Source organism: Ahaetulla prasina, chromosome 3 (assembly GCF_028640845.1).
Source record: "Ahaetulla prasina isolate Xishuangbanna chromosome 3, ASM2864084v1, whole genome shotgun sequence".
NCBI lineage: Eukaryota > Metazoa > Chordata > Lepidosauria > Squamata > Colubridae > Ahaetulla > Ahaetulla prasina.
This window is the reverse complement of record NC_080541.1, coordinates 28,061,724-28,087,635: the sequence shown is the minus strand read 5'-3', so window position 1 is coordinate 28,087,635 and position 25,912 is coordinate 28,061,724. Positions and strand designations below refer to the sequence as shown.

General features: G+C 38.7%; 1 protein-coding gene across 1 annotated transcript in view; it reads right to left on the bottom strand.

The window, feature by feature from the left end:
- The window catches only part of ANGPT1 (angiopoietin 1), a 171,094-nt gene extending 156,113 nt beyond the window's left edge, over positions 1-14,981 (bottom strand). The window contains exon 1 of the mRNA XM_058178229.1: positions 14,365-14,981. Coding sequence (XP_058034212.1) covers positions 14,365-14,661 — 297 coding nt within the window. The 5' untranslated portion in view covers positions 14,662-14,981. The remainder of the gene's footprint in view (positions 1-14,364) is intronic.
- Positions 14,982-25,912: the final 10,931 nt, after the last annotated feature.

Below are 25,912 nucleotides of genomic sequence, written 5' to 3'. Positions count from 1 at the left end.
GAGCTGGACGTATTTTCTTAAATCAAATATACAGGAGCTATTGATAATAATACTAATGATGAACAATATAGGTTGTTGTTATTACTATTATTATTATTATTATTATTATTATATAGTTAAGTGTTATTATATGAAGGACATAATTACAAGTTAGAAGCAAAATTGTTCTTTCAATTTCAACTTTTCCCAAAAGTAATACTGTATGTATATGATGTTCGCGGCCACTACTTCAAAATCTAGATTAGGCAGCTATACCGACCACATAATTAGCAAGAGGATATGGTTGCTGGAACGAGACTTGTTCTTTGTGCCAAAATATCTGTGTGTAAAATATCAGCTTTTTATAGGATGGAACCTATGTCTTAGCAGCAATAGCTTTCCTTTAATCACCCAGAATCTAAACTAATCAGGATAAAAACAAAAATTGGTTTGTTTTAAGGCAAAGTTTATGTCCTCTAAAACAGGGGTCTCCAACCTTGGTCCCTTTAAGACTTGTGGACTTCAACTCCCAGAGTCCCTCAGCCAGCAAAGCTGGCTGAGGAACTCTGGGAGTTGAAGTCCACAAGTCTTAAAGGGACCAAGGTTGGAGACCCTTGCTCTAAAATATTACATCCCATAAAATCTGCCCTTGAAAGAATCACTCTTAATTTTTTTACCAACATGATAAGAAATGATCCTTCAAACAGCTTCTTCTTCGATTTGACCTGAGCAAGGCTGTCCATGTAATCCTGGCATGTATCTTTAGGAAGACAATTCTCTCCTATTGGCTGACAACTTCTGAATATACATTTTAAGGCAATTGAGGGGGGCAATTTTCTCTCTGTGGCTTGGAAGGATGATATCTGAAAAGTTATTTAGAATATAGAATGTTGTTTGGAATATAGCTTGAGCAGACATCCCTGGAACTTTTACAGCCACACAAAATATTTTCCAAAAAGATCAAATATTTCAAAGGACAGATGTTTATAAGCTTCTTAAAATTTCAAAACAAAAGACAGCCCTGCTTGTTGGTTGCTTCAAGAAGAGATTTTTAGTGAGAAATGACTTCTCAATGCTGATTGCCATTATACCTTATATGATATGGAAGTCCTAGCAAGATCTCAATAGGTAATAATTTAAAAATCCGTAAGAACATACATTGCTCGCTATAATTTATTGATTCTTCTTAATATATCTGTTTAAAACCACTCCTGTATAACTCTTGGAGTTTTGAAAGATTTATATGTCATTCCTAAGATGAAAAACATCAGGGAAGGAAAAGCAAAAAAGGAAATATAAGTCAAGGAAACATAGGAAAGGGTATACTTTTTAAATTGAAATATTAATTTTGCATTTCTTTTAGAAGCTACAATTTAAAATATTTTATCCTTCCATTTTTTGATTCTGTCTACTCAGACTGAAATATGATTCAATTTTAGTTGTGTATCAGTTTGTCACTTATTTTTGATTAGCCCAATGTCAGCTTTGGAAGCCATAAAATAACATAACATAACATAACATAACATAACATAACATAACATAACATAACATAACATAACATAACATAACATAACATAACATAACATAACATAACATAACATAACATAACATAACATAACATAACATAACATAACAACAGAGTTGGAAGGGACCTTGGAGGCCTTCTAGTCCAACCCCCTGCCCAGGCAGGAAACCCTACACCATCTCAGTCAGATGGTTATCCAACATTTTCTTAAAAATTTCCAGTGTTGGAGCATTCACAACTTCTGCAGGCAAGTCGTTCCACTTATTAATTGTTCTAACTGTCAGGAAATTTCTCCTTAGTTCTAAGTTGCTTCTTTCTTTGATCAGTTTCCACCCATATTAGGCAGGAAGCTTCTGTGCTGCCACTTTCTCATGTGTGGGAAAGTAGGAAGGGGGATTTAGTAGAGAGGTTGTCTTTAGACATAATAGCATTCTTCCTGTCAGTCAAGGTCAGGCGATCCTACATCTGGAGAAGAGTGGTCGGAGTGCTGTCTCGAGATGGGAGATGGTGATTGGAGCATGTGATCGACTGAGGAGTGAGGGGATGGTTTTGGAGGTTTTGATTTATTGAGGGAAAACCAGGACCCCTCAGATTTGGGTTTTCCCAGATGTGCCAGTTTACCTATCCTAGAATATAGAACTTTGAAAAATGCTTGCTTCAGAGTTTTTACTTGGAGTTGGGTTTTTTTCTGGAACACTGACACCCAATCTTTTCTAATCCTGAATATAATCTATTTCAAAGGATCACTTTCCCAGTAGCTTCATATTTGAATATGTTCTCCAGAAAAAAAAAACATTTTTTACATTCACAGTTTATAGTTTAACATATTTATTTCAATTGGAACCTGAAATGCAAAATTCTGAACTTATATAGGTTCAGAATGCCGATAGGTTTCAAGAGAAAAAATTATTTGTAGCTCAGGGTTGAACTGGGCCTCTGTGGCTCAGACTGGTAAAACAGTCTGTTATTAACAGCAGCTGCTTGCAATTACTGCAGGTTCAAGCCCCACCAGGCCCAAGGTTGACTCAGCCTTCCATCCTTTATATGGTAGGTAAAATGAGGACCCAGATTGTTGGGGGCAATAAGTTGACTTTGTATATAATATACAAATGGATGAAGACTATTGCTTGACATAGTGTAAGCCGCCCTGAGTCTTCGGAGAAGGGCGGGATATAAATGCAAATAAATAAAAAAAACTGTGGAGGTCCTTGATACTTTCAAAGTTTGGTTATTGTCTTGCAGACATTTTATTACCCAAATAAATAACATCATCAATGCTAAGTAATGAAATGTCTGCAATAAAACAACCAAACTCAGGGGGAACCAAGGATCCCACAAATAGGTTTATTAACTGGAAAATGAACAAAAACTATTTTGAAATCTTAAATATAGTTAAAAACAGACAACCAATCATCATCAATTATCATAATGGATCTGGAGCAAATAGGGATTCTCTTGGTCACAATATTTTTTGTAACACACATATGTTGTTGCTATAGATTATAATCCATAACTTGATCTGGCCCCCATGGACCTCTGAATGAAGCAGATTGCCTTATTTCCTTAAGATTGGAGAGACAATATGGAATTTTTTAAAGATGTATTTTTGTTGTGGAGAACAAAAAATAGTTGGCTGTACAGAATTCCATGTGTGCTACAAGCGTTGGGTCCAGAAGAAGCCAAAAATTAGGTGTTCCAATGCTCTTAATTCCAGTGGGACTTTCAAGAATCTAAATGCATATACAACTGCAGCTGATTTCTAAACAAAAACCAAATGAAACATTTACCCATTTTTATTCAACTGCTGAAAAAACAAACTCATGCCAGCCAGCTACTCTTTGTTGTTTGGCAACTTGCTATGTTTACAGTGATGACATATTCTAAATAAACTGCAGATTTTCTTAGATTAAAATATTGTTAAATCTGTTTCCTGATTTGTATGGATCTAAAAGGTTTTTATCCATAATAATTTAAATATAGATGACCCTATGTTAATAGGTAAAGGTAAAGTTCCCTCTTGCACATATGTGCTAGTTGTTCCCGACTGTAGGGGGCGGTGCTCATCTCTATTTCAAAGCCGAAGAGCCAGCACTGTCTGAAGATTTCTCCATGGCCTTGTGGCCAGCATGACTAAATACCAAAGGCGCACGGAACGCTGTTACCTTCCCACCAAAAGTTGTCCCTATTTTTCTACTTGCATTTTTAACGTGCTTTCGAACTGCTAGGTTGTCAGAAGCTGGGACAAGTAGCGGGAGCTCACCCCATTACGTGACACTAGGGATTTGAACTGCTGAACTGCTGACCTTTCGATCGACAAGCTCAACATCTTAGCCACTGAACCACCATATCCCTTTCGTTAATAGAGGTGTTCAAAAGAGGTCTCTGAGACCAGTAAGGGGCCACTAGAAAGACATATAAGCAAAGAATTGAGGAAGGAAAAAGTGGATGGTCTATTATGATATGGATCTTCTTCAAGTCCTAGAAAACATTTGGAAAGACTAAAGAACACTGTGGATTTAAAAGGATTTGAGATTTGCTTTTTGTTTATGAAAAGGCCTTTTCGTATAACCACTTGCGTATACATCCATGTGTTTCAATCGCTGCCAAATCTGTTGGTCTTTACCAACAGTTTCCATGTTGGGCGCCCCAAGATTCATTGTGGGCATTTTGAATGATCTCTGTGGGTTCCTGGTATTTGAAGAAATAAAGCCTTTAACAACTTTCAACCACATGAATGGAAGAAAAAAAACATTTAATGTTAAAAGCAGCCAGCTATTTTATTTTGGAAGACCAGGCATTGATTTGGGGTGAGTTGGGATGGGGAAATGCTTATTCTATCATTGCAATCCTTGACAGCCTGACTTTCTTCTTGGCTAAGTATTCCAAGGCATTAGGGGAAAATCTAATTCCTTCCCCCTTCATAATGACAGTCGCACCATGGGGAATTTTTTTTTCTAAGCCAGAAGACAATAATGCTTTGCTTTGCTTGTTTTTAAAGCTCAGTGGAACCGTTTGTGCTTTTTGTACAGAAGCAGCCCGTTCCACTCCTAACATCTTCAATTCAAACTAAGCACCAGCCGCTGACATTGAAGGACTTTATTAGAAAACTAGAAGTGATCATATAAATCAAAATATCCAGTAATAAATAAAAAGTATAGGTCGATACTTTCAGTAGGGTAAAATATTCCTGTTTGCTAATGAAAACAGAATAGGAACGAGAGGAAAAAGCATAATTCCGCATATCCCCACATTTAATTTTTCTTAAAGCTTACTCGCACCAGTTAACGTTCACACGGACGCTTGTAGCACGCAAGAAGGATTTGTGTGAAAAAAGAAATGGCCGTAAAAATAACACATCAAAGTATTTTGTACAGATGCTTTTCAGAAAGCCTTGCTTGCAAAAGACAAATATACTATGCAAACTGACCCAGAGAATAAAGCACAAATATGCATAGCACTGCCAGTGTTCTTTGTGGGTCCAATTTTGCCTTTAAACAAACAAACAAAACACTGAAACTGACATAAACGGGACTAAATCAAAAGTTTATGATCAGATTATGAGAGTCACCAAAACTGATATATGCCTTTATTCCTAGAACTAAGTCAAAAAAGCCTAAAGAATTGATCGGTACTACAGGGCCAAAATGAATGACCCAAATTCTTTAACAATTATGACCTAGTGTCCACATGTGCCCACCAGAATATAGATGGACAGTTGAGAATTTACCTTACTCTCGATCACTCTGCCTGATGTCTGTCTATGTTGCTTACTGGATGCTGCCCAAGTCATTTGTTTTGTGAGAAGAGAGGTTATATAAATTGGGTAAATAAATACATAAACTGAGATTACTGTACCTCTTTTGCTTTCCCCCTCCCCAAGCACACACATTTGGGCATGTTGGTTTGCAATAGTGGTGAATATCTGTAACTCAGGTGTAGGATGAGGGTGAAGGTTCATTCTCCGAGCTTGTGAGTTGGTTTCCAAATGTTTCATTACCAGACTAGGTAATGTCTTCAGCAGAATTTAGGGAATGTCCATGTTTTTCTGCTTATAAGGGCTTCATGTGGTCACTGGGTCTTGTGATGGGAAGGTCACTTCTGTGAGGCTCATGTCAGGTGATAGTTCATGTGTGGGTCATATCAAGTGGTCGTCTTATCATGGATCAGGTGTGGGTCTGCTCTTGGACTCTCAGCCTGATAGCATCTAATTAACTCCATGTCACCATTTATTTCCTTTACTCAACCCTATTTTTCACTCACTAGCCCTTCAGTGGCTCCTGTTTTTGGCTGCTGATGTGAAAGCCAGGTCAGCCTGTAGAAAAGTCCACCTCATCTTATCACGGATGAGAAGACTGACTTAGTGTGTTTCACTGAAACTTTCTTGGGTGCCAAAAAAGTGTTACCCATTTCAAAGAGGGTTTTTGATGTGGCATCAGCAAAAGCTCCCAGGCAGCAGTAGCTATGGCTATCTTAGAGACACTGCTCTATAGATAAATAAATGCAAGACACTGTTAAGTTTGGTTGTAGGAATCAATAGGAACCATTGCTATTGTATCAGCCTCCTTACCAGTAATGAAATCCAATCTTTTTTACTACCAGTTTGTGGGCGTGGCTTGGGGGTTATGGTGTGGCATGGTGGGCGTGGTGTGGTGTGGTGGGCATGGCTTGGTGGGCATGGCAGGGGAAGGATACTCCAAAATCTCCATTCCCATCCCACTCCAGGGGAAGGATACTGCAAAATCTCCATTCCCTCCCCACTCTTGGGGGAAGGACATTGAAAAATCTCCATTCCCACCCCGCTCTGGGGCCAGCCAGATGTGGTATTTGCCGGTTCTCCGAACTATTCAAAATTTCCGCTACCGGTTCTCCAGAACCTGACAGAACCAGCTGGATTTCACCCCTGCTCCCTACTGCATAGCAGCTTCCCTGCCAAAGTTCCTATCCTTTGTGTCTGGAGGATTTGAATGAGGAGAACCTGCTTCAGCTCAACCCTAGTAGATCTAGGATTCAATCCCTGGTTCTGGAGACCCATCATCTTTTGTTCAGGATATAGAACTAGTGCTCAATCTGGGGTCTTTCTGGATTCATGGCTCCTATTTGAGGAACAGATGACAGCTCTTTGGAGGTTTTGCTGACAGGTACTCACTATTTAGTCACCTCCCGGATGTACTACTACAATGTATCCAACATGGAGCTGCCTTTAAAGAGAATTAGCAAGTTACAACTGTTTAAAAATGGAGTAGTGTGGGCAGTAATGAGCACTCTTCCTGTGCGCTCATTATGCCTCTGCTCCCTTGAGCTGCATGGGCTACCAATATGCTTCCAAATGCAATTAAAGTTGCTGATAGTCACCTATAAAGTTCATTATGGAATAAAGCCAGGTTAGTTGCAGACTTCCTCTTCCAACCCATTAGATTCTGAAGAAAAAGCATGTTCCAGGCCCTGTCAATTTCAAGAAGGTCATCTGATGGGAGCCAAGAAGAGAATCTTTTTCTCTTACAGCAGTTCCCCTGTGGAACACCATCCCCTCCAGTAGTTGAGATTGGCTACAATCCTGTTGGCCTTCCCCAACATGGCTGAAGACATGGCTATGTTCCCAGACTTGGAGGTCAGATTATCAGGTTCAGCTTGAGGGATGATTATATTAATTGTGGTTGGATTGCTATTTAACCCTGGCTAGATGTATTTTATTTCCACTTGGTTGTGTTTCTAACTGTTGTTCACTGTGCCGGGCCACCAGGGTGAGATGGGCAGCTATATACAGTTAACGAAACAAGTCAATCTTTCCTTTCTTTTCTTTTAAATCAAGTTTTTTTTTTCTTTCACCCATACCCACATATTTTATGAACAGAGTATTGACCATATCATGTCTTATACAACTTGTCATATCCAAATACATAGTTACTAGGGGACTAGGGGAGACATGATAGCGGTGTTCCAATATCTCAAGGACTGCCACAAAGAAGAGGGAGTCAAGCTATGCTCCAAAGCACCTGAAGGTAGAACAAGAAGCAATGGATGGAAACTAATCAAGGAGAGAAGCAACTTAGAACTAAGGAGAAATTTCCTGACAGTTAGAACAATTAATCAATGGAACAACTTGCCTCCAGAAGTTGTGAATCCTCCAACCCTGGAAGTTTTTAAGATGTTGGATAACCATTTGTCTGAAGTGGTGTAGGGTTTCCTGTTTTGGCAGGAGGTTGTGCTAGAAGACCTCCAAGGTCCCTTCCAACTCTGTTGTTACTATTATTAAGTATCAGCTGTTCTACTCACACATTATGACATTATTTTTAAAAATATCAAAAAGTGTCTGTTGCCTCACCAGACAAAATAACCTTGTAAAGGTTATCTTAAGGCTCCTATTGCTTAAGAAAGAATTTCTATCATTTAGGAAAATAATACCTTCCTATTAATAAAATAATTTTGGATGCTCAGGATACCTTGTTTTAGAACACACAATCATTTTGATTCTAGAGCAGGATGGCAAATGCTTATTCCGGTAGAGTTGCATGTGAAGAAAAATCAGGTGATAAAGCAGTCATACTGAAGAAAGGCTAATACCACCAGAGATGTAACAGAGACAGCATGCTGGAAAAAGCTCTCAAAATCTTAAAGTAGTGATATTGCTGTAGAAGATTTGTTTGGCTGGGATTAGAGAAGAATGTAAAGGTTATAATGCTCACTTCATATCTGAGCTGGGGCTCAGATAGTCAAGCCACAGTGACAGAAAATTAAGGGGAATGGATGAATTAGTCTGGGATATTTACCGAAAATTTCTGTAGCTAGTAGTTTTACATAATTCATATGGGAATGTTAGCTCCATTGTATATCTATTATATGAAATATTAACTCATTCAACCTTTGTTCAGTTCTTTTAGCTGTATTCATAATAATTGTCCACAAACTAACATTAGATTAACGATATTGCTAAATTTCATAGTTTCCTGACTTGGAATATAATCCTTAGAGATTCCTAGTACTGCCCTCTAAACACAACATACCATAACTTTCCACTTTCTACTCTTTCCCTACATAACAGCAAATTCCTCTTTTCCTTAAGAAGTCCACATCACGGCAGTGCCAAGAACACGAAGAAATGCACGGTTGGCCCACCATGTCATTAAAACAATAAAAGAAGAGTGAAGGAAAGGCAGGAGTTTATAGGGTGAGAGGTGAAGAGGCTGATTCACAATATGCTCTGCATCATTAGAAATTAAATGAAGCCTGTAAAATATTTATCATTAGAAAATATTGTTCTCCAGTGCCTTAAAAAATAGGAAGAGTTTATTCTGGGAAATGACTAGTATCCATAGGGATAAGCATCAACATGACAAAACGAAGGCCATGATGTCATGCCTCATGATCAAAAACAAAATATTTGCTTTTGCAATGTGCATTATGAATATGTTTGTTATTTCCTTCATTTTACCATTCTATGGACAGTGATGGCACCTTAGAACACCTAATACTTGGGGTCATTATAATCCTCTTCCCCATTGGCCAGTCAGGCTGAAATAGCCACTGAATAGATCAGTGCAAAGGGTGTTCCATGTCCCTAAGCCTTAGCCTCTTTCCTGTAATAGAGAAGCTTGCTGCCACTCTTTCTTTCCAGCTCTTTGTCCTGGAGGACTGACAAGCAAAATGAGAGAATTGTTGGCAGTATGGGGTGATGACTTTATCCAAGACTGGGCCCGTCTTAAGCTAAATCTAACTAAAAGGTAAAGGTAAAGGTTCCCCTCGCACATACGTGCTAGTTGTTGCCGACTCTAACTACTTTACTCTAACTACTTTAAGTAATTGGGTCAGTGATCAATTTTTGAAGTCCCTAACACATACTGACCCACTACTGTGGTTGTAGGAATGGGGCCACTTAAAAGATAAAATAGGGGATTCACTGTACAGCAACCTGAACTTTTTAGTTGAAAGTAGCAAATGAAAGGGACAGACAGACAGGCAAGATAAATAGTCAGGTGTGGTAAGAAAAAGATGTCCACACATAAGAAAAATTAAGATTTCCTTCAGATGTCTGTACTTATGTTTTAAGGGCAGAATGGTTCTATAGGAAATAAATGGTAGGACGGTGAAAGAAAGACTAGATTGCACAGGATTCATGTTGTCACAAAGCATGTTGTAACTTTGCATAACATGGTTAAATGTCTTAAAGGTCTAAACCAATTTTGTGTTCACTCAATACATGTCACAAAGCATTGTAATTTTGCATAACATGGTTACGTCTTAAAAGTCTGAACCCAATTATGTGTCCACACACTATAATGAGCTATAAGCTAGCTCTACGATGAGTTTCACATAGAGTAAAAATATGAAAACAAAACTAAGCTAAAGCTAAGTATATATGGGACCACTAGACCTTTAACTGACTAGGTTAGGTCAGTTATATTCTATTACACACATGGGAATGTGTTTTCCTCCACAGTCATAACAGCACTGACCTACCATTTTCCTTATTAAATATCCTAAACAAATTCAGTAAAAAAAAAATCAATGTAAGGGCAGATTCATAAGTGAATATGATACTATGTGTATATGTTTTAATGTCCACTTAATCAAGGAAGATTGTTTTTGTACTTTTGCACAGGGATGTCACAAAATTTAAAATGAGGGGAGAAAAATTAACCAAGGGTCAGAGTGCAATAATAGTAATATATAACATCTTCAAATAGTGCTGGGAAATACTCCTGCCTGCAACCCTGAAGAGCCACTGCTGGTTTGTGCAGATGGGGGGTAGACAACCTGTTGCCCTCCAGATGTTTTGGATCACATCTCCCATTCGCTATAATCAATACAGACATTAATCAGGCGATATGAAAACAGTCCAAAACTTCCATAGGAAATTATGTATCCTATCTAATTGTAGAGAATTATGATTTTTATATTCCTCATTTCCTTATTTTAAACTATCCACTTTTCATTTTAGTATAACTCAATCAGTATCTAGCATCTCCCAAATTAGATCTTTCCAAATATGTTGGATTTCAGCTCCTATAATTCCCATCCAGCAGAGGACATATGGAAATTGAAATTTGTCACATCTGGAAGACACCAGGATAGGAAAAAAGGATAAATGGATACCATACAAACATCTGCACAGTTGTGAAGCTATCTGTGGTTCTATTGGTACCATACATTTGGGTTAGTTCAGCATGGGAAAAAAATGCTGAAATATTGCCAAGCTAAAAATTTTCAGACAAACCTAAGCATTTCAATTCTGCACAACAGCCAGTTATTGCAAGGAATAAAAGAAAACAGTATGTGGTCTGTTTAATGCTGTTAGAACAAACATGGCAGATATGAAACCCAGGGTTAAACAATGAAGGAAGTTATCCTTGTTAAAATAAATACTTTAAAGAAAAGCTGTAAATATGTTTACCAAGAATCTCCTAGTAGTTTTGGCAAAAGGAATCGATTGTTGCTAAACTGAATGGTCTTCCAGCCAATCGTATCAACATTAATAATGGGATATGCAAATTGCATTGGATAAATACTAATACATAATTGTTTACAGTCAGCCAAGAGAATTTTCAGTTTGATTTGAATTGACAGTTCAGTGTAAGAAGAGTTTTCAAATATTTATTTGTCTTTTTCCAATATTGAAACTTTTTTAAAAAAAGATTAAAATACATTTCTTCTAGATTAGCTAAACTAAGACCCTTACAATGTCAGCTTGCCAGTTAAACATGTTTTAGTTTCAGTCCCTTTCCAAAGTGTAAAGATTGTGTTTTGTGTGTGTATGTGGGTATATTTATTTCGTGTTTTAATACTAAACAGTTTTAATGAATGTGATTTATTACAGCAACAGCTCAAAAACACAGATAGACGCAAGAACTGTGCAATGCTGCATATGTGTGTGATATATATCAATTGATGTCTTGGATCACAGCCACAGAAGCTGCAGTGTTTCTAATTTACTCATCTGCAGCAATGTATTTTCAAATAGAACATTACTAGAAATGACAGCTTTAAAAAGTCATTCAGGAATATAAATCTGAACTTCAATGCATTTCTTGTTTTCAGTTACACATTCTTTGCTATTAAAATTACTGTCCCAATGTCCTATATTGACAGCAACAATGAAACAAATGAACTAAATAAACCAAGATTTGACAGCTGAAGGCTACATAGATACCTGCAACACCCAAACAACTTTTTCAGACTTCCAAAGCTACCTATCTTCATAGTTTCCAAAAGATGTCATTCCTGCCATCACAGAGTATATGACCAAACAGAGATTTAACTTCATTTGAAATAAAAGGGCCATTCCACCCCCCCACCCCAATTTAATCTCCCAAACCAAGGGAAAAAATCAGAAATATCCCAGTTTCCCAATTTCTGCAGCTATCACATCTGTAAAATGTTAAATTGGACCCTGGGCATCAAAATTTTATCTTCCCTGGACTATGCAGAAACTGTTATAAAAAGTACTCAGAGTGTCCGATAGGAATGACTCATGCTTTATTCTATGGAATAACACTGCAGAAAGATATGTGATGTTTATCCACCTGCTAAACATTTTTAAGGCAACTCAAGGGAAACCTTTCCTCCACTTTCTAAATTTGGAGAGCCACTGAAGAATGCAAGTCTTTGAGATACGGTTTTGCTGCTAAGTGTCTCTCCACCACCTATTTGCTTTTAAAACATGATGGTCAGCTGCAAATCAAAGGATTCCACTGCTCTCCAAAGACTTATTTTTCTGTTTGCAAAGTTCAGAGACAAAAGAGTGAGCTTAGTTCAGTCCCTAGTGGTCAACTGCAGAACACAAACCATTTCCTAGACATGATTTTGCAAGGCAGTTCTTTTCGGAAGGGGGGGGGGAAGGAAAGGAAAGGAAAAGGAGAAAAGTTTGTGAAAACAGCTGCCAATGAATGAGTAGACTGCATCACATTTCAGGGTCTCACCCAGGGATGAAATCCAGCAGGTTCTGACAGGTTCTGGAGAACCGGTAGCAGAAATTTTGAGCAGTTCAGAGCACCGGCAGTGGAAATTTTGAGTAGTTTGGAGAACCGGCAAATACCACCTCTGGCTGGCTTCAGAGTGGGGAGGAAAGGTAGATTTTGCAGTATCCTTCCACTGCCATGCCCACCAAGCCACGCCATGCTCACCAAGCCATGCCCACAGAACCAGTAGTAAAAAAAATTTGGATTTCACCACTGGCCTCACCCTCTACATGAAAACCTCCTCTTGCTAAAATTCAGATGTGCAGTTTCCAGATGCATCCGATAGATGTTGAATTAGGAGTCACTCTTGTTGACTTCTGTGGGACTAATTCCCTCTTATGAAGAGAGAGAGAGGGAATGCGATCCATCCTAAGAGAACCCAACTCATCAAAGCATGAGAAACTAGAGGTTTCCACCAGAGCAATTCTTCCGATTGCTACCTATACATGGAAATGAACCATGGCCACCCGACAGCCTTTCAAAAACAAACAAAAACAAACAAAAAAAACTTTGGCAAGCCTATCTCGATGTGACTCAAAAGAACATGTTGTCATTTTCAAATGCTTGAAAGTTTGACCGGCAAAAGGAGAAATGGGGCTTCCCTGTTGTGACCTTACTGGGCAGAAGAAGAAGAATGCAAATCGGTAGGACCAGATTGTGATTAAAAGTTTGGAATGAGAAATTTTACAGGGTGACATAGACTGCCTGGGCAGCTGGAGGCTTTCAAACAGAGCTCGAGAGCTTTCTTTCAGGGAGGTCCTTCTATGAGCAGTGGGCTGAACTGGATGACTTCCAACCCACTTCCAACACTAGCCTTCTATGATAGATTAAGTATATAGTTACATGTTTGCCTTCTAAGAATGAAATCCTATGTGCTATTCTCTAGGAGTAAGTCCTATAAAACTCTCTTGGAACCCATTTCCGAGAAAGCATCCTGAGCATAATCTTGCACATGCTTATTTTTTAACATTCATTTCCAGGTTCAGTGAAGACATGATGCACCACTTTGGGGAGTGGGATAATTAATGAAGAGTGTGTGGAATGCACAACACCCAGGAAGCCTCACAATGTTCATTTAGTTTCTTAGAACTGCCAAAGTGATTGCAAGCCACCTAGGACGGGTCTACCACAAGCCTGCTTCAAAATATGAACAGCTCTTCAAATTAGAATTAATTATCAGTTTTCTTAAGTTTTTTTTTAAATGCTCCTGTTTTTGCTATAGTTCTATACAGATAGGCACAGTGCTTACTTTCAGCCAAGCATTTCCACTGAAGCACACATCTAACATTGCTAACATGAAGCAAGTTTTTGTTTAAATGAATCCAAAAATTATAAGAGGAGTCCGATGGTTTATCTCTGTGCTGCAATGCACTAAACAGTTAATTTTACATGAAACCATTCATTTCTGAACTAGCACAGTGTCAAAGGTTGTTTCAATGATAATGGTTTCTGCTAACCTTTGATGTTTGTTGTCCCGTGCAAGTAGCTTTGCTTTTATTTTATTTTTAAAAAGATATATCTTTATAATAAGAGCCTACGGACAAAAAAATACTGAACACAGGTATTTCAAATAACATGGAAATCATTCCTAAAACACCTTGTAGAGTGTACATGTTACTTTTAACAGTCAGCATCTATCTAACAAAGCTATCCACCTGGCCACTGATCATTAGCTACCTTGGCTGAATGCCCCTGAATTTCTTTAAATCAGTTTGAAACCAACAAGCCAACATCTGCCAATCAGTCATCAAACTTTTGTTGCCGGTTGTTCTCACTGAACCAATTTTTCAGGTTTCAGGTTCCTGGTTGATGAAGGCAGCGAACGTAACAACATCTCTATCAGAATGGTACATACATCATGCAGGAATCAATACAGGTGTTTGAGCAGCTCCAAACTGAAGAACTTACCTTTTGTAGCCACTGAGTGTAATTTTCCATGACATGCTCCAGCCGCTGCAGTTTCTGGGAGGAGAAATCGGTCTCCATGTGAGGGGCATCCCTCTGCAGCGAATTGGTGTTGTATTGGTCAGAAGAGCTTTCACGACAGTTTCCATCCTGTTCAGGAAGTATGAACGTATAGGTGCACTGGCCGTGCTGAATCCGATTATACCTTCGTCCATTGGACTCTGGAGCCCGGCGTGGACTTGTGCAGTTGATGTGCTTCAGAAGAGAAGCAAGGAACACAAACCAAACAAAAATGGTCATGTTACTAGCCCTCTTCGGTCCTGCTCTTGACACCTTGATCCAAACCTCCTCTCCTCTCCTTTGCCTTCCTTTCCCTCCCCCTCCCTCTTTTTAATGTTTGCTTTGTCTTTAAGGATTTCTTTAGGGGATAAAAAGATAAGGAAAAAGGGAAGAAGGTTCAGAAAAGAATAGTGAGCTTTTCTTTTTAAAAAAAAAAAAAAGATTATATCTAAATCTCAATGCTTCCTTAGCTAAAGCAGGAGCAATTTATTGCATAGTAGCAGAGATTTATCGTTTCCTCTCTTGTTATACTTCAGCATGCAGTCTCCTGGATTTCAGCTGCCCAGGCATAGCCTCCCTGAGCCTTTCTTCTACTCTAGCTGCTGCTGAACTGCTATTTTGCCGGAGACCTCAGCGTGTTTTATTAAGGTTGTACATTCAAGCCAAGTTGGAAGCTGGCAGCCTTTCACAAGATGACTTGACAGGAATGTGTGTGTGAGTGTGTCAGGGATGCCTGATGCATTTGGCAAAGAGGGATCATCTTACATGCTGGCTCAAAACATGCCCTCAAACATGTACGCCTGCTTAGCTCCTCCTGCACACAAGATGACTTGAGACCGTTTGCCTAAGCTGAACAAGTCCGACAGTCCACCTTAATAGACTTCCTACTTGGAGACTGAACTATTAAAATGTACTTAGAGGGACCAAGCTTGTTGTAATCCCTCCCCAGTAAACATTAACATACAGACCACTGCACATGGAAAATATCTGCTGCTATCCTAGAAGGGTTAGGAGACTGTGTGACTCTCTTCGGAAATGCTAAATTGGGGAAGGAACAGAGAAATGAAGGAATAAAGGGTGAGATTGCCAGTGCAGCAAGACTGTTTCTCCTACTTAAGGCACAGGAACTTTGCTATATCAGAAATGTGTTATCCAAGGTGTTGAAACAATTCTTAGGAAAAAGTCATTGCAAGGTAATGTCTTTGCATGTTGATAGACTGAAAACGTGCTTGCATAGATAATGTGGAAAAGGCAAGTGAGATTTTTTTCCCCCCCTCCGTTGATCTTAAGATTTCAAATACTGAGACATTGATAACATGAACTTTATGGACCTGCATAAATAGTACTTTAAGCTATACTTTAAGCTTTGGGGATAGCAATTTCCCCTTGCATACTCTTTTGTACGTGTCTTTTTAAACAGGAGAGATGCCTAAAGCCACAATGACAGATCCCTCGTTCTACTTGCAATCAAGTATCTCCTGCATTGCACAGGATTACGAGCAAGAGATATTGAGTTTCACACCACATCCATTTAAAGAACTATCCCACCATTGCTGTGACAATATATGATAACTTCAGCTTCTAAAGTGTTATATTAACACTGTGATGGCTGGACAATGCTACAAACTATGAGTATGGATAGTCTCATACCTTTAATTATTTATTCTTTATATATCTAGGTTGGGAGCCAAAGGCAGAGTAGAAAGTATCTCCCAATTTTATCCTTTAAAACAATCTATGTAAGTCATTGGGTTGAGAGACAATAACCATCATAAAACCTCATAGTGAACTTCATGATGAGGTAGTAACATCTGGATCTTCCCAGTGCAAAAACACTTTCACCATAACAACACATTGGTTGTCAGTAGCGTGTACAACTAATGCTACCAACCTATGGTTTGAATTAGGGTATGATGTTTCTGCCACCAGTACTACTTTCTTTTTATCAGTATCCCAATATCATGTAGCCAGTTTCATGATGTCATGTCCAGTAGTAACTTCTACAGAATGTCTATAGAGATTTTCAGTCATCCAGGCCATAGTTATCTCAAAGATGCTTTTTAAAGAGGCAATTGGACTTTCTTTCTTTTTTTCCTTTGGACATTTTGCTTCTCATCCAAGAAGCTTCTTCAGTCTTCAAAGAAAAACCCCCAAAAAAGTCCAATTGCCTCTTGAAAAATACCTTCTAAAGGTAAACATAAATGCACATATGTGCTAGTCGTTCTTGACTCTAGGGGGTGGTGCTCATCTCATTTTAAAAGCTGAAGATCTAGCGCTGTCCGAAGACATCTCCGTGGTCATGTAGCTGGCATGACTAACTGCCAAAGGAGCACCAGAGTGCTGTTACCTTCCCACCAAAGGTGGTCCCTATTTTTCTACTTGCATTTTTTATGTGCTTTCGAACTGCTAGGTTGGCAGAAGCTGAGACAAGTAACGGGAGCTCACCCCATTACGCGGCACTAGGGATTTGAACCACTGAGTTTCCAACCTTTTGATCGACAAACTCAGCGTCTTACCCACTAAGCCACCACATCTGTAGAAGGGACACCTTCTACAGAAGTTCTTTTCATGTCATAATTAAAGTTGTGTATACTAAAGCAGTGTGGCAGAATATGTGCGTAAGTTTCATGACATAACTATGGGGAATAAATGCTTCTTGGGAGAGAAAAGTGGAGTATGATTTGAACAGAGATTTCATCTCCCCAATATTCCAATACTGGGAGAATGGAATGAATATTCCAGGTTGTTTCTCTCCTTGATTAGTTGGAAACTAATCAAGGAGAGAAGGAACCTGAAATTAAGGAGAAACTTTCTAACAGTGAAAACAATTAACCAATGGAACAGCTTGCCTTCAGAAATCATGGGCCTTTCATCACTGGAGGTTTTTAAGAAAAGACTGGACACCACTTGTCTGAAATGGTATAGGGTCTCCTGCTTGAGCAGAGGGCTGGACTAGAAGACCTACATGGAGATGGGGCACATGTGTAGGGGGTATATGTGTGCTCATGCCCATTCACGCATGAATGTGCCCTCTTTGGGCACTCAGTCCGGAAAAGGTTAGCCCTCACTGGTATAGTATCTCTTGCTTGAGCAGAGGTTGGACTAGATAACCTACTAGGTCCCTTCTAACTCTATTATTCTGTATTCTCCACAAATTGACTAAGTCCACATTACTCACTTGCATAGAGGAACCTTCAACATTATTTCAATGTTACAAAGTAGCAAAGTTGTTTTGCACAACTGGGTCAACTATCAATCAGAGAGTTCTCCGTGGTTGTGTATTTTTTAGCAGCTTTCAAACTATATATTGGAAAATCCCAAATATTCTCGAGGAATGTGGCTGATGCAGCCTCTATAACTGGTATACATTTTTAGTAGAACTGTGTAAACGATCAAGCATGTCGTCATTTAATTTTGCTTTCTGCTTTTCTATTGTAACTATTAGATAAATGGTATATAACCAAAATATATCTTTTCTAGTTTCATAAAAAATAAGCAAAAACAACTATTTTTCTTTTTAGAAGAAAGGAAAGGAAATTGTGGCTTAAAAAGGTTTTTCACCCATGACATTTAGATCTCTTAGATACAATTCCAGGCTAGCTGGCATCACCCTTTTCATAAAATTACATTCAGTGAAACTTTTATTCTAGGGTTTGGCATCTATCTTATGTTCTTGGGTGCCATTGCACAATCTCAACCTGGTGCAGAGGTTCAAGTCAAACAAAAGTTGCTCCAAGTCTCACCACCTTGCTCAGTTTATTTTATGAGAACTTGTACAAGTACCTAATTTTTTAATTGCTTATTGTTTTGAATTTGAATTAAGTTTAAAGCTTCTGAGATTTGATGGAACGATCTGAAAAATAATTATTTCTGCCTCTTCCACTGAATAGATTTCTGGTTGTTCCTATCACTATGATTTTCTCATTGCATAGGTTTGTAACATTATTCAGATGTGCAATAGTTTTTTCTCTCAGATACCTATACACTTATTCAAAGACACAATTCAGAATACCTGAAGGGGGATTTAAGTACGTATCAACTTTATTGACTTTGGTGTCCCAAAGATAATGTTATTCTTCCAAGATATGTTAATCTGTTAATGTTGAATTCATATGCTTCATTGCAGCATTTTAAATTCTCTGGCTGTTGTTTTGTCTTAACTCATTGCATATTTTAATGATTATCTTTATTTTATTGCCTAGCTGAGATATTACTCAAAATGTGTGTGGTAATTATTGTGATTTACGTGTCTTATAAACTGCCTGGGAAAATGTTACTTTGAAGGATGGTGTGCACATTTTTAAAGCAAAATAAAAATAAATAATTTTGCGTAGAAGATTGCATGAGGAGAACAATGTAACGTCTTTGCTGGTACCAAACCAATCCGTAAACCACTGTCTTTCCTCACTTTTCTTTTTTTGTAGCAATGAAATTCGATCATGTAAAGTGGTGTAAGTGATATTCTCTTGCATTGTCTGGAGGGATTAATCAGGTCTGATTAATGAGATTGTGACTGAGGATCTACTCAATCTGTTTGGGTGGCCATTTACTCCAAAGTTTTCTGGAACATACAGTATTCTCCTGGATGCCACACCTTTTCAGAAATGCAGGGAAGATTGCTAATTGGGGATTTAAGGGTGGAAGTGATTGGAGTTGCTTGTGCCAAGAGCTGCAGGCAGCATGTCTTGGAGGTAATGGTAAGATTGTATTTACTGCATCTCGATGAAATGACTTCTCATTCCCCTTATGGACAAGTAAGTCAGCGTTTATAATTTCAAGCCTTCCCATGATAAATTTCCTCAGCTGCAGGTCTTGGAATAGCTTTCTTCAGGGGCTAAATAAATTATAACATAGAAAGGCATTTCTATGAAGAATGTGCACAGCCGGAAAGTCCTCTGGTTATTTGCTGGATCTAGACAATGCTCTTTTAAAATTATTTTCCCCAAATTAAACCAGAAGACCCTTACATTGTGTTAAGAACAGTGTCATTTTGTATATTGATGCAGTGGAGCAAGAAATGCAAGTTTTCATTTCCAAACAAATAGAAACCAAGAAAATAGTCCAATTGCCCTGGGTAATTTTGAGTCAAGCCCAACCTCCCTTGAAGTAGAGCCAAATCAAAAAGACTCCCATAGTTGGGCTGGAAAAATCTGAGCCCCTACTGATGATTAGATGACATGAGGTTATTGTAAACTGTTAATGACTCCATAGATATATATTCTCCAAATGAATCTGGCTCCATTTGGTCTTTCAGGTCTTCTAGCCATCTAACCATTTAGCGCGTAACTTAGTCCATCCACTTTGTTGCTAGTCATCCTCTTTTTCTCTTTCTTTCCACCTTTCCCAGCACTAAAGCCTTCTTTTAGGGAGCTAGGGATTTGCATAATATGTCCAAATTATGATACCAACAATAGCACTTAGTTTTATATACCGTTTCACAATGCTTTACAGCCCTCTCTAAGCGGTTTACAGAGTCAGCCTATTGCCCACAACAACCTGGGTCCTCATTTTACTCACTTCAGAAGGCTGGAAGGCTGAGTCAACCTTGAGCCTGGTGAGAACTGAACTACCAAACTGATGGCAGCTGGCAGTCAGCAGAAGTAGCCTGCAATACTGCATTCTAACCACTGTGCCACCGCAGCTGATAATTTGAGCTTGGTCATTTGTTCCTGAGGTGACCAATTCTAAGCTGATTTATTTGAGGGTGTATTTGGTTGTTTTCTTGGTTGTCTACAGCATCCTCAGGTCTTCTCTAAACCAAAGTTCACAAGGACTCTTCCAATCCTGATGCTTTAAAGCAAGGGTAAAATCCAGCAGGTTCTGACAGGTTCTGGAGAACCGGTAGCGGAAATTTTGAACAGTTCAGAGAATCGGTAGTGGAAATTTTGAGTAGTTCGGAGAACTGGCAAATACTACCTCTGGCTGGTCCCAGAGTGGGGTGGGAATGGAGATTTTGCAGTATCCTTCTCCTGCCGTGCCCACCAAGACACGTCCACCAAGCCAAACCACACCCACCAAGACACACCCAAAGAACCGGTAGTAAAAAAAAATTGGATTTCACCATTGCTTTAAAGTCCAACTTTTGGAATACCATTACTTGAACACATTTTATCTTTGTGGTATAGACACAACATGGCATCTGAATGTCATTTTCCAAAGCCTTCATAATTATTCTAATCAGTCTTGCAGCAGATTACTTGACTGCTTGTTCTTTTACTGTTGATGATTGATCCTTAAAAGAAGAAGCCATCTACTACTCCAATGAGCACTTCATTGTCAATTCTAAGGCTGGTAGTTCTACCTACTGTATAGTCATTAGTTTGGTCTACTTTATATTTAATATCAATTCCATTTTTTTCACTAGGCTTCTTGACTTTTCAGTTATAGGGCTTTTGATTACTAAATTTGGGCTGTTAAAATCCAAATAAGAGCCAGTTTGGTGATTAAGACACAAGTCAGAAACTGGGAGTCTGTAAGTTCTAGTCTCATGTCAGGCACAAAGTTAGTTAGGTGACGTTGGGCCAGTCACTCTCTGTTTCTCAGCTTTAGGAAGCAGGCAATGGCAAGCCAGTTCTAGAAAAACTTTGTAAGGAAACCTGCAGAGACTCAGGGCAGAATAATAGAGATGGAAGGGACCTTGGAAGTCTTCTAGTCCAATCTTCTGCTCAAGCAGGAGGCCCTATACCATTTCAGACAAATGGTGTTCAATTTCTTCTTAAAAACCTCTAGTGTCAGAGCACCCATAACTTCTTTATGCAAATTATTCCACTGATTAATTGTTGCAACTGTCAGGAAATTTCCCCTTAGTTCTAGGTTGGTTCTCTCCTTGATTAGTTCCCATCCATTGCTTTTTGTTCTTCAGTGCTTTGGAAAATAGGTAACTAGTCTACAAATAATCCAAATAACTCACCCTGATGTCTATGGAGATTCTCAGTCATCCAGGTCATGGTTATCCCAAAAGTGCTTTTTCAAGAGGCAACTGGACTTTCTTGGTTTTCTTTGAAGATGTTATGCTTCTTCAGCTCTAACTTCCATTCCCCACCATCCAATTAGAGCTCAAGAAGCTTCTTGGATGAAAAGTGAAATATCTTCAATGAAAAACAATAAAGTCCAATTGCCACTTGAAAACTCACCCTTCTTTTGGAAGGAAAGAAATTATTTCAGAAAAGCTTTCAGCACAGAAAAATCTGACAAATTCTTCCTTGATTTGTTGCCTTTGCTAGGGGGATTACATAAAACAGAAACTACTAGCCATGTCATCTTGAAAATTACTACCTTTAGAAATCAGAATTATGATCCTGTTTCTGATCTTTGTTCATTTGGTTGTCCTAACTTTGGCCTTACCATTTGAAACAGTACATATTCTGCAGTTGATGGTCAGTTTGATGTATTTCTGTGATTTTGTTTTTATTAGGTTCCTTAATCCAACTTAAAGTTTTTGCTAGATGCCATAAAGTTTACAGGACTGAGAATTAAAATGTGCAAGCTTCATGATAAGCCTGCTCATATTCCTGTGTTGCTCATACTGTGATTGACTTTTCACAGACCCAGATTAACCATGAAGCAAAATAAGCTTATGGTATCAAGGGAAATGGGGACCCAACAGAGTTTTCTTTTCCATACCTCTCATGCCTTTACTACTTCACTGCTGTGCCATATTCAACTTTAGTTTTCAGGATTTATTGCATCTTAAGTCAAGCAATGGATGGGAAGAGGGTCACTATTGTTAACCTGTGCTTAGGGCATCAGTTGGCCTTATCCATCCCTGAGTTTAGAGGGCAGATTTGATACATCATTCTTTTCGATTGTTTAACATTTTTATTGAGTTATAAAGCATTATAAAATACAAAATACAGACTAAATAGAAAAGCAATGGGGTGGGAAAGGGGAAAGAGAAGTGAGGAAAGATTAAAAAAGAGAAAAAGAATAAAAAATATTAGGCAAGATATAAAATAAGTGGTATAAATAATAAAATTTATAAATTGAGGGCCTTCGCTGGTGATCTGATTATATTTTTACAGGACCAGAAAATAATGTAGAATACTTGATGAGGAAACTGAATGAGTTTGGGACCTTGACAGGTTTCAGGTTTCAAAATTTAGCAAAATTTTCAATACAACAATGCTGATCAAGAATATGTCTTCATAGCATAGTGGTATATTAAATAAAAAGTCAGATTTTAGGGTTGAGAAAAAGGTGAAATACTTGGGAGTTACGTTGACAAATACAAATATAAAACTGTTTCAAAATAATTATGTCCCTCTTTGGAGGGATATTAAACAGGATTTACAGAGATGGATAAATTGCATTTATCACTATTGGGTAGAATTTCTGTAATTCTATTTATGTTTTAAATTGGGGTTTTTAGATTTTAAATATTTTAATTTTTCGGCCAATTGTATAATAAGTTTCTTAATTTAGTTTTTAATTGTACATTGTTTATGTTTTATTCTGGCTGTACACCGCCCTGAGTCCTTCGGGAGAAGGGCAGTCTAGAAATCCAATAAATAATAAATAATAATAATAATAATAATAATAATAATAATAATAATAATAATAATAATAATAATAATCAAGATTAATCTCTTACCAAAGATGCTTTTTTATTTCAGATGTTACCAATATGTACAACGGATGATACACCATTCTTTTCAATCTCTTCCCGTCATTTAGGTTTCCATTTTAATGCTACTTGGATTTTATCAAATATGCCATATTCTATCCATCTGATTGTAATTTTATCTTCTATTCAATATTTATTTTTCATTCTATATTCATCTCTGTCATAATTGTGTTTCTGTATTTCCTCTTTTCCAAGGTGGAAATCAGAACTTTCCAGTATCCACTGAGATCAATAGATAATGTTTATCAGAAAGATAAGATTTCAAGTCTAATCACATAAATCTGTGATGGTGAACCTATGGTATGCATGCCACAAATGACATGCAGATCCATATCGGTGGGCACGTGAGCTTTGCCCTAGCTCAGTTTCAGCAAGCATGTGCGCACCAGCCAGCTGATTTTCAAGCCTTTCAGGTCCACCAGAAGTCGGAAAACAGACTGTTTCTGGCCTCCAGAGGGCCTGGTGGGGAGGCCCATTTTCGCTCTCACCAGGCTCCAGAGGCTTTCTAGGAGCCGAGGGAGGGCAAAAACGGCCTTCCCCATTTCTCCGGAGGCCTTCCTCACCCACTGGAGGCTCTCCAGAGGCTAGAAACAGCCCATTTGCTGACTTTCAGTGGGCCCAGAAGGCCCATTTTTCACTCTCTCTCTCTCTAGGCTCCAGAGGCTTTCTAGGAGCCTGGGGAGGGCAAAAACGGCCTTTTCCACTCCTCCGGAGGCCTACTGGGCCCACAGTGCAATCGCGTGCCAAAAGCGGGGGAAGCAGGAGGAGCGCATGCCTGTGTGGGGAGTGGGACTCATTGAATTATGGGTATGGCACACATGTGCGTGACCCCCCCTCTCCCCCCGCTTTTGGAATGTGATGGCAAAAAGGTTAGCCATCACTGACATATCTTATTGTTTTTAATTGTGAATATCATCAAATGAACCTGGGGTAGTAAGTCTTCATCTATTCATGTTCTATGGAGATTTGTTGTTGGAGAGATGTAATTTTAATAGATTATTGCTAGATATATACAGTAAGCACCCTTTGACACTCTGACAGAAGTAGCGTGATTCAAATGAACATTGCCTGAATGTCTTCTTCCTATAATTGTAAGAAGAGAACATGAATATCATCCTGCTGTGGATCAGAATAGTTGTCGTGTCCCACCCCCCCACTCCGACGAACGAGTCAAGGAAGTCCGTAACCAATTTGGCAACGAAGCCTCTCCAGCTTGCCAAGTTCCTCTGAGGTTTCTCAGGGCAGGCAGGAGTCCAAGTTGTGACTTCAGCGATAGGGTCCGGTATCAGCAAACTCGATAAGACTTTGCTTGACTCAAGATTGAAAAGCCAAAAGCAGGTCCTTTATATAGTCTGTGGGGTGTGGCTCCATGACTCAGCATTTATCCAGGCCTGCCCCTCCCTTCCTTCTGCTGGCATCGCCTCTCAGATCTCCGGAAGCGAGGGTCCTCCCACACTGAATTGTCTTCAGCTGGATCTGCTGGCAGCTTCTGGGAAAGGGAGGGGTCAGAAGGAGTAGGCCCGAGCAATTCCAATACCTGGCTGTTTTCCTGCTCTGACGGCTGAGCCAAGGAACACATGCTGTATGAGAGAGATTTATTGGGCTTGTCCTTCCACTCCTGGAATTGTCTCTGGGCATGGGGCCGGGGCCGGGGGCTGGAGGCATGACAGGCCGTTCATCTTCATTATCAGACTCAGAGTCTGATAACAGGCCTAGTTGGAGACGGGAGGGGCCCGGCTGAAGAGAGGAGGGAGGACGAGTCACAACAATAGTTTTAACAAAGTGACCTGTATTACATATCTGTTTATGGGGGTTTAGTATGTATAGAACTATTCAGCAAATTTATGTTGTACTCTCATGTTCTTCCTAAGTGTGCTATCTGAGTAAGACCAGAGCTGGAGAGTAAGGGAACACTTAATAGGAAAAATGACTTCAGTTCCTTTATCACTAGCAGTCAACATCTGGTAGTTCTGTCTTAGATAAGAAACCATATTTTCCCAATACAGGGCACTGGAACACAGAGACAAAATTTTGAATAAGAAGGCACTTATATATTCTTATTGGGTTTTTTATTGGAAATTTACTACCGCCATGTTTTGAATTTGGCAGTTCTCTGATTGTTACTGTACAACTGCCCTACTTTATTGTGGTACATAAAACATCTAGACTGTCTTTCCAATGAATTTGCTTTAACAACTGCATAGTTTTCCTTTTGTCTTATTCATCTTGTTTTTTTTTTAAAAGTTTGATTCTATCTTTTTTGTGCACAACTTCAGGAAATTAGAGCAAGAATTGCTCGCAAATCACATAGGAGACATTCCTTAAAAAATTATCCAGAATTTTATGCCAAGAGAAATTAAATTCAAGACTGGAAAAAATGAGGACCTAAGCAAAGTCCAATTTGATAGATTCATCCAAATCTAATTTTATACAGAGAGGTTTTTATATAATCTGGGGGGAAATTCACTACCACCACAATGCACTCTGATTTGAATACCTAAGAAGAACTTAATAGAATCTTTACTTGAATATGGACTATGGAGATCACATTCAATCTGACTTCAAAGCATGTGGCTCTCGCTTTTGCCCCCAGCCTCCATTTTCCTTCTATTCTTGTTTCAACTGCTAATTATTTTGGATTGTGAAAAGAGCACCCTCAGACAGAAGGCAGCTACATAGGATTAGAAGATAAGTAAGCAACCATGCAGACACAGAGAGAAAGGACAAAAAGGCAGACAAAATTCAGATTCAAGTATTACAACTATGTCTTATTTAAGCAAGGAGGCTTATTAAGGAAAGATCACTTTTTTATATATATACTACTTGGCTTGCCATCATTTTTCTATTTATTTTTACACTTAGCCTTTA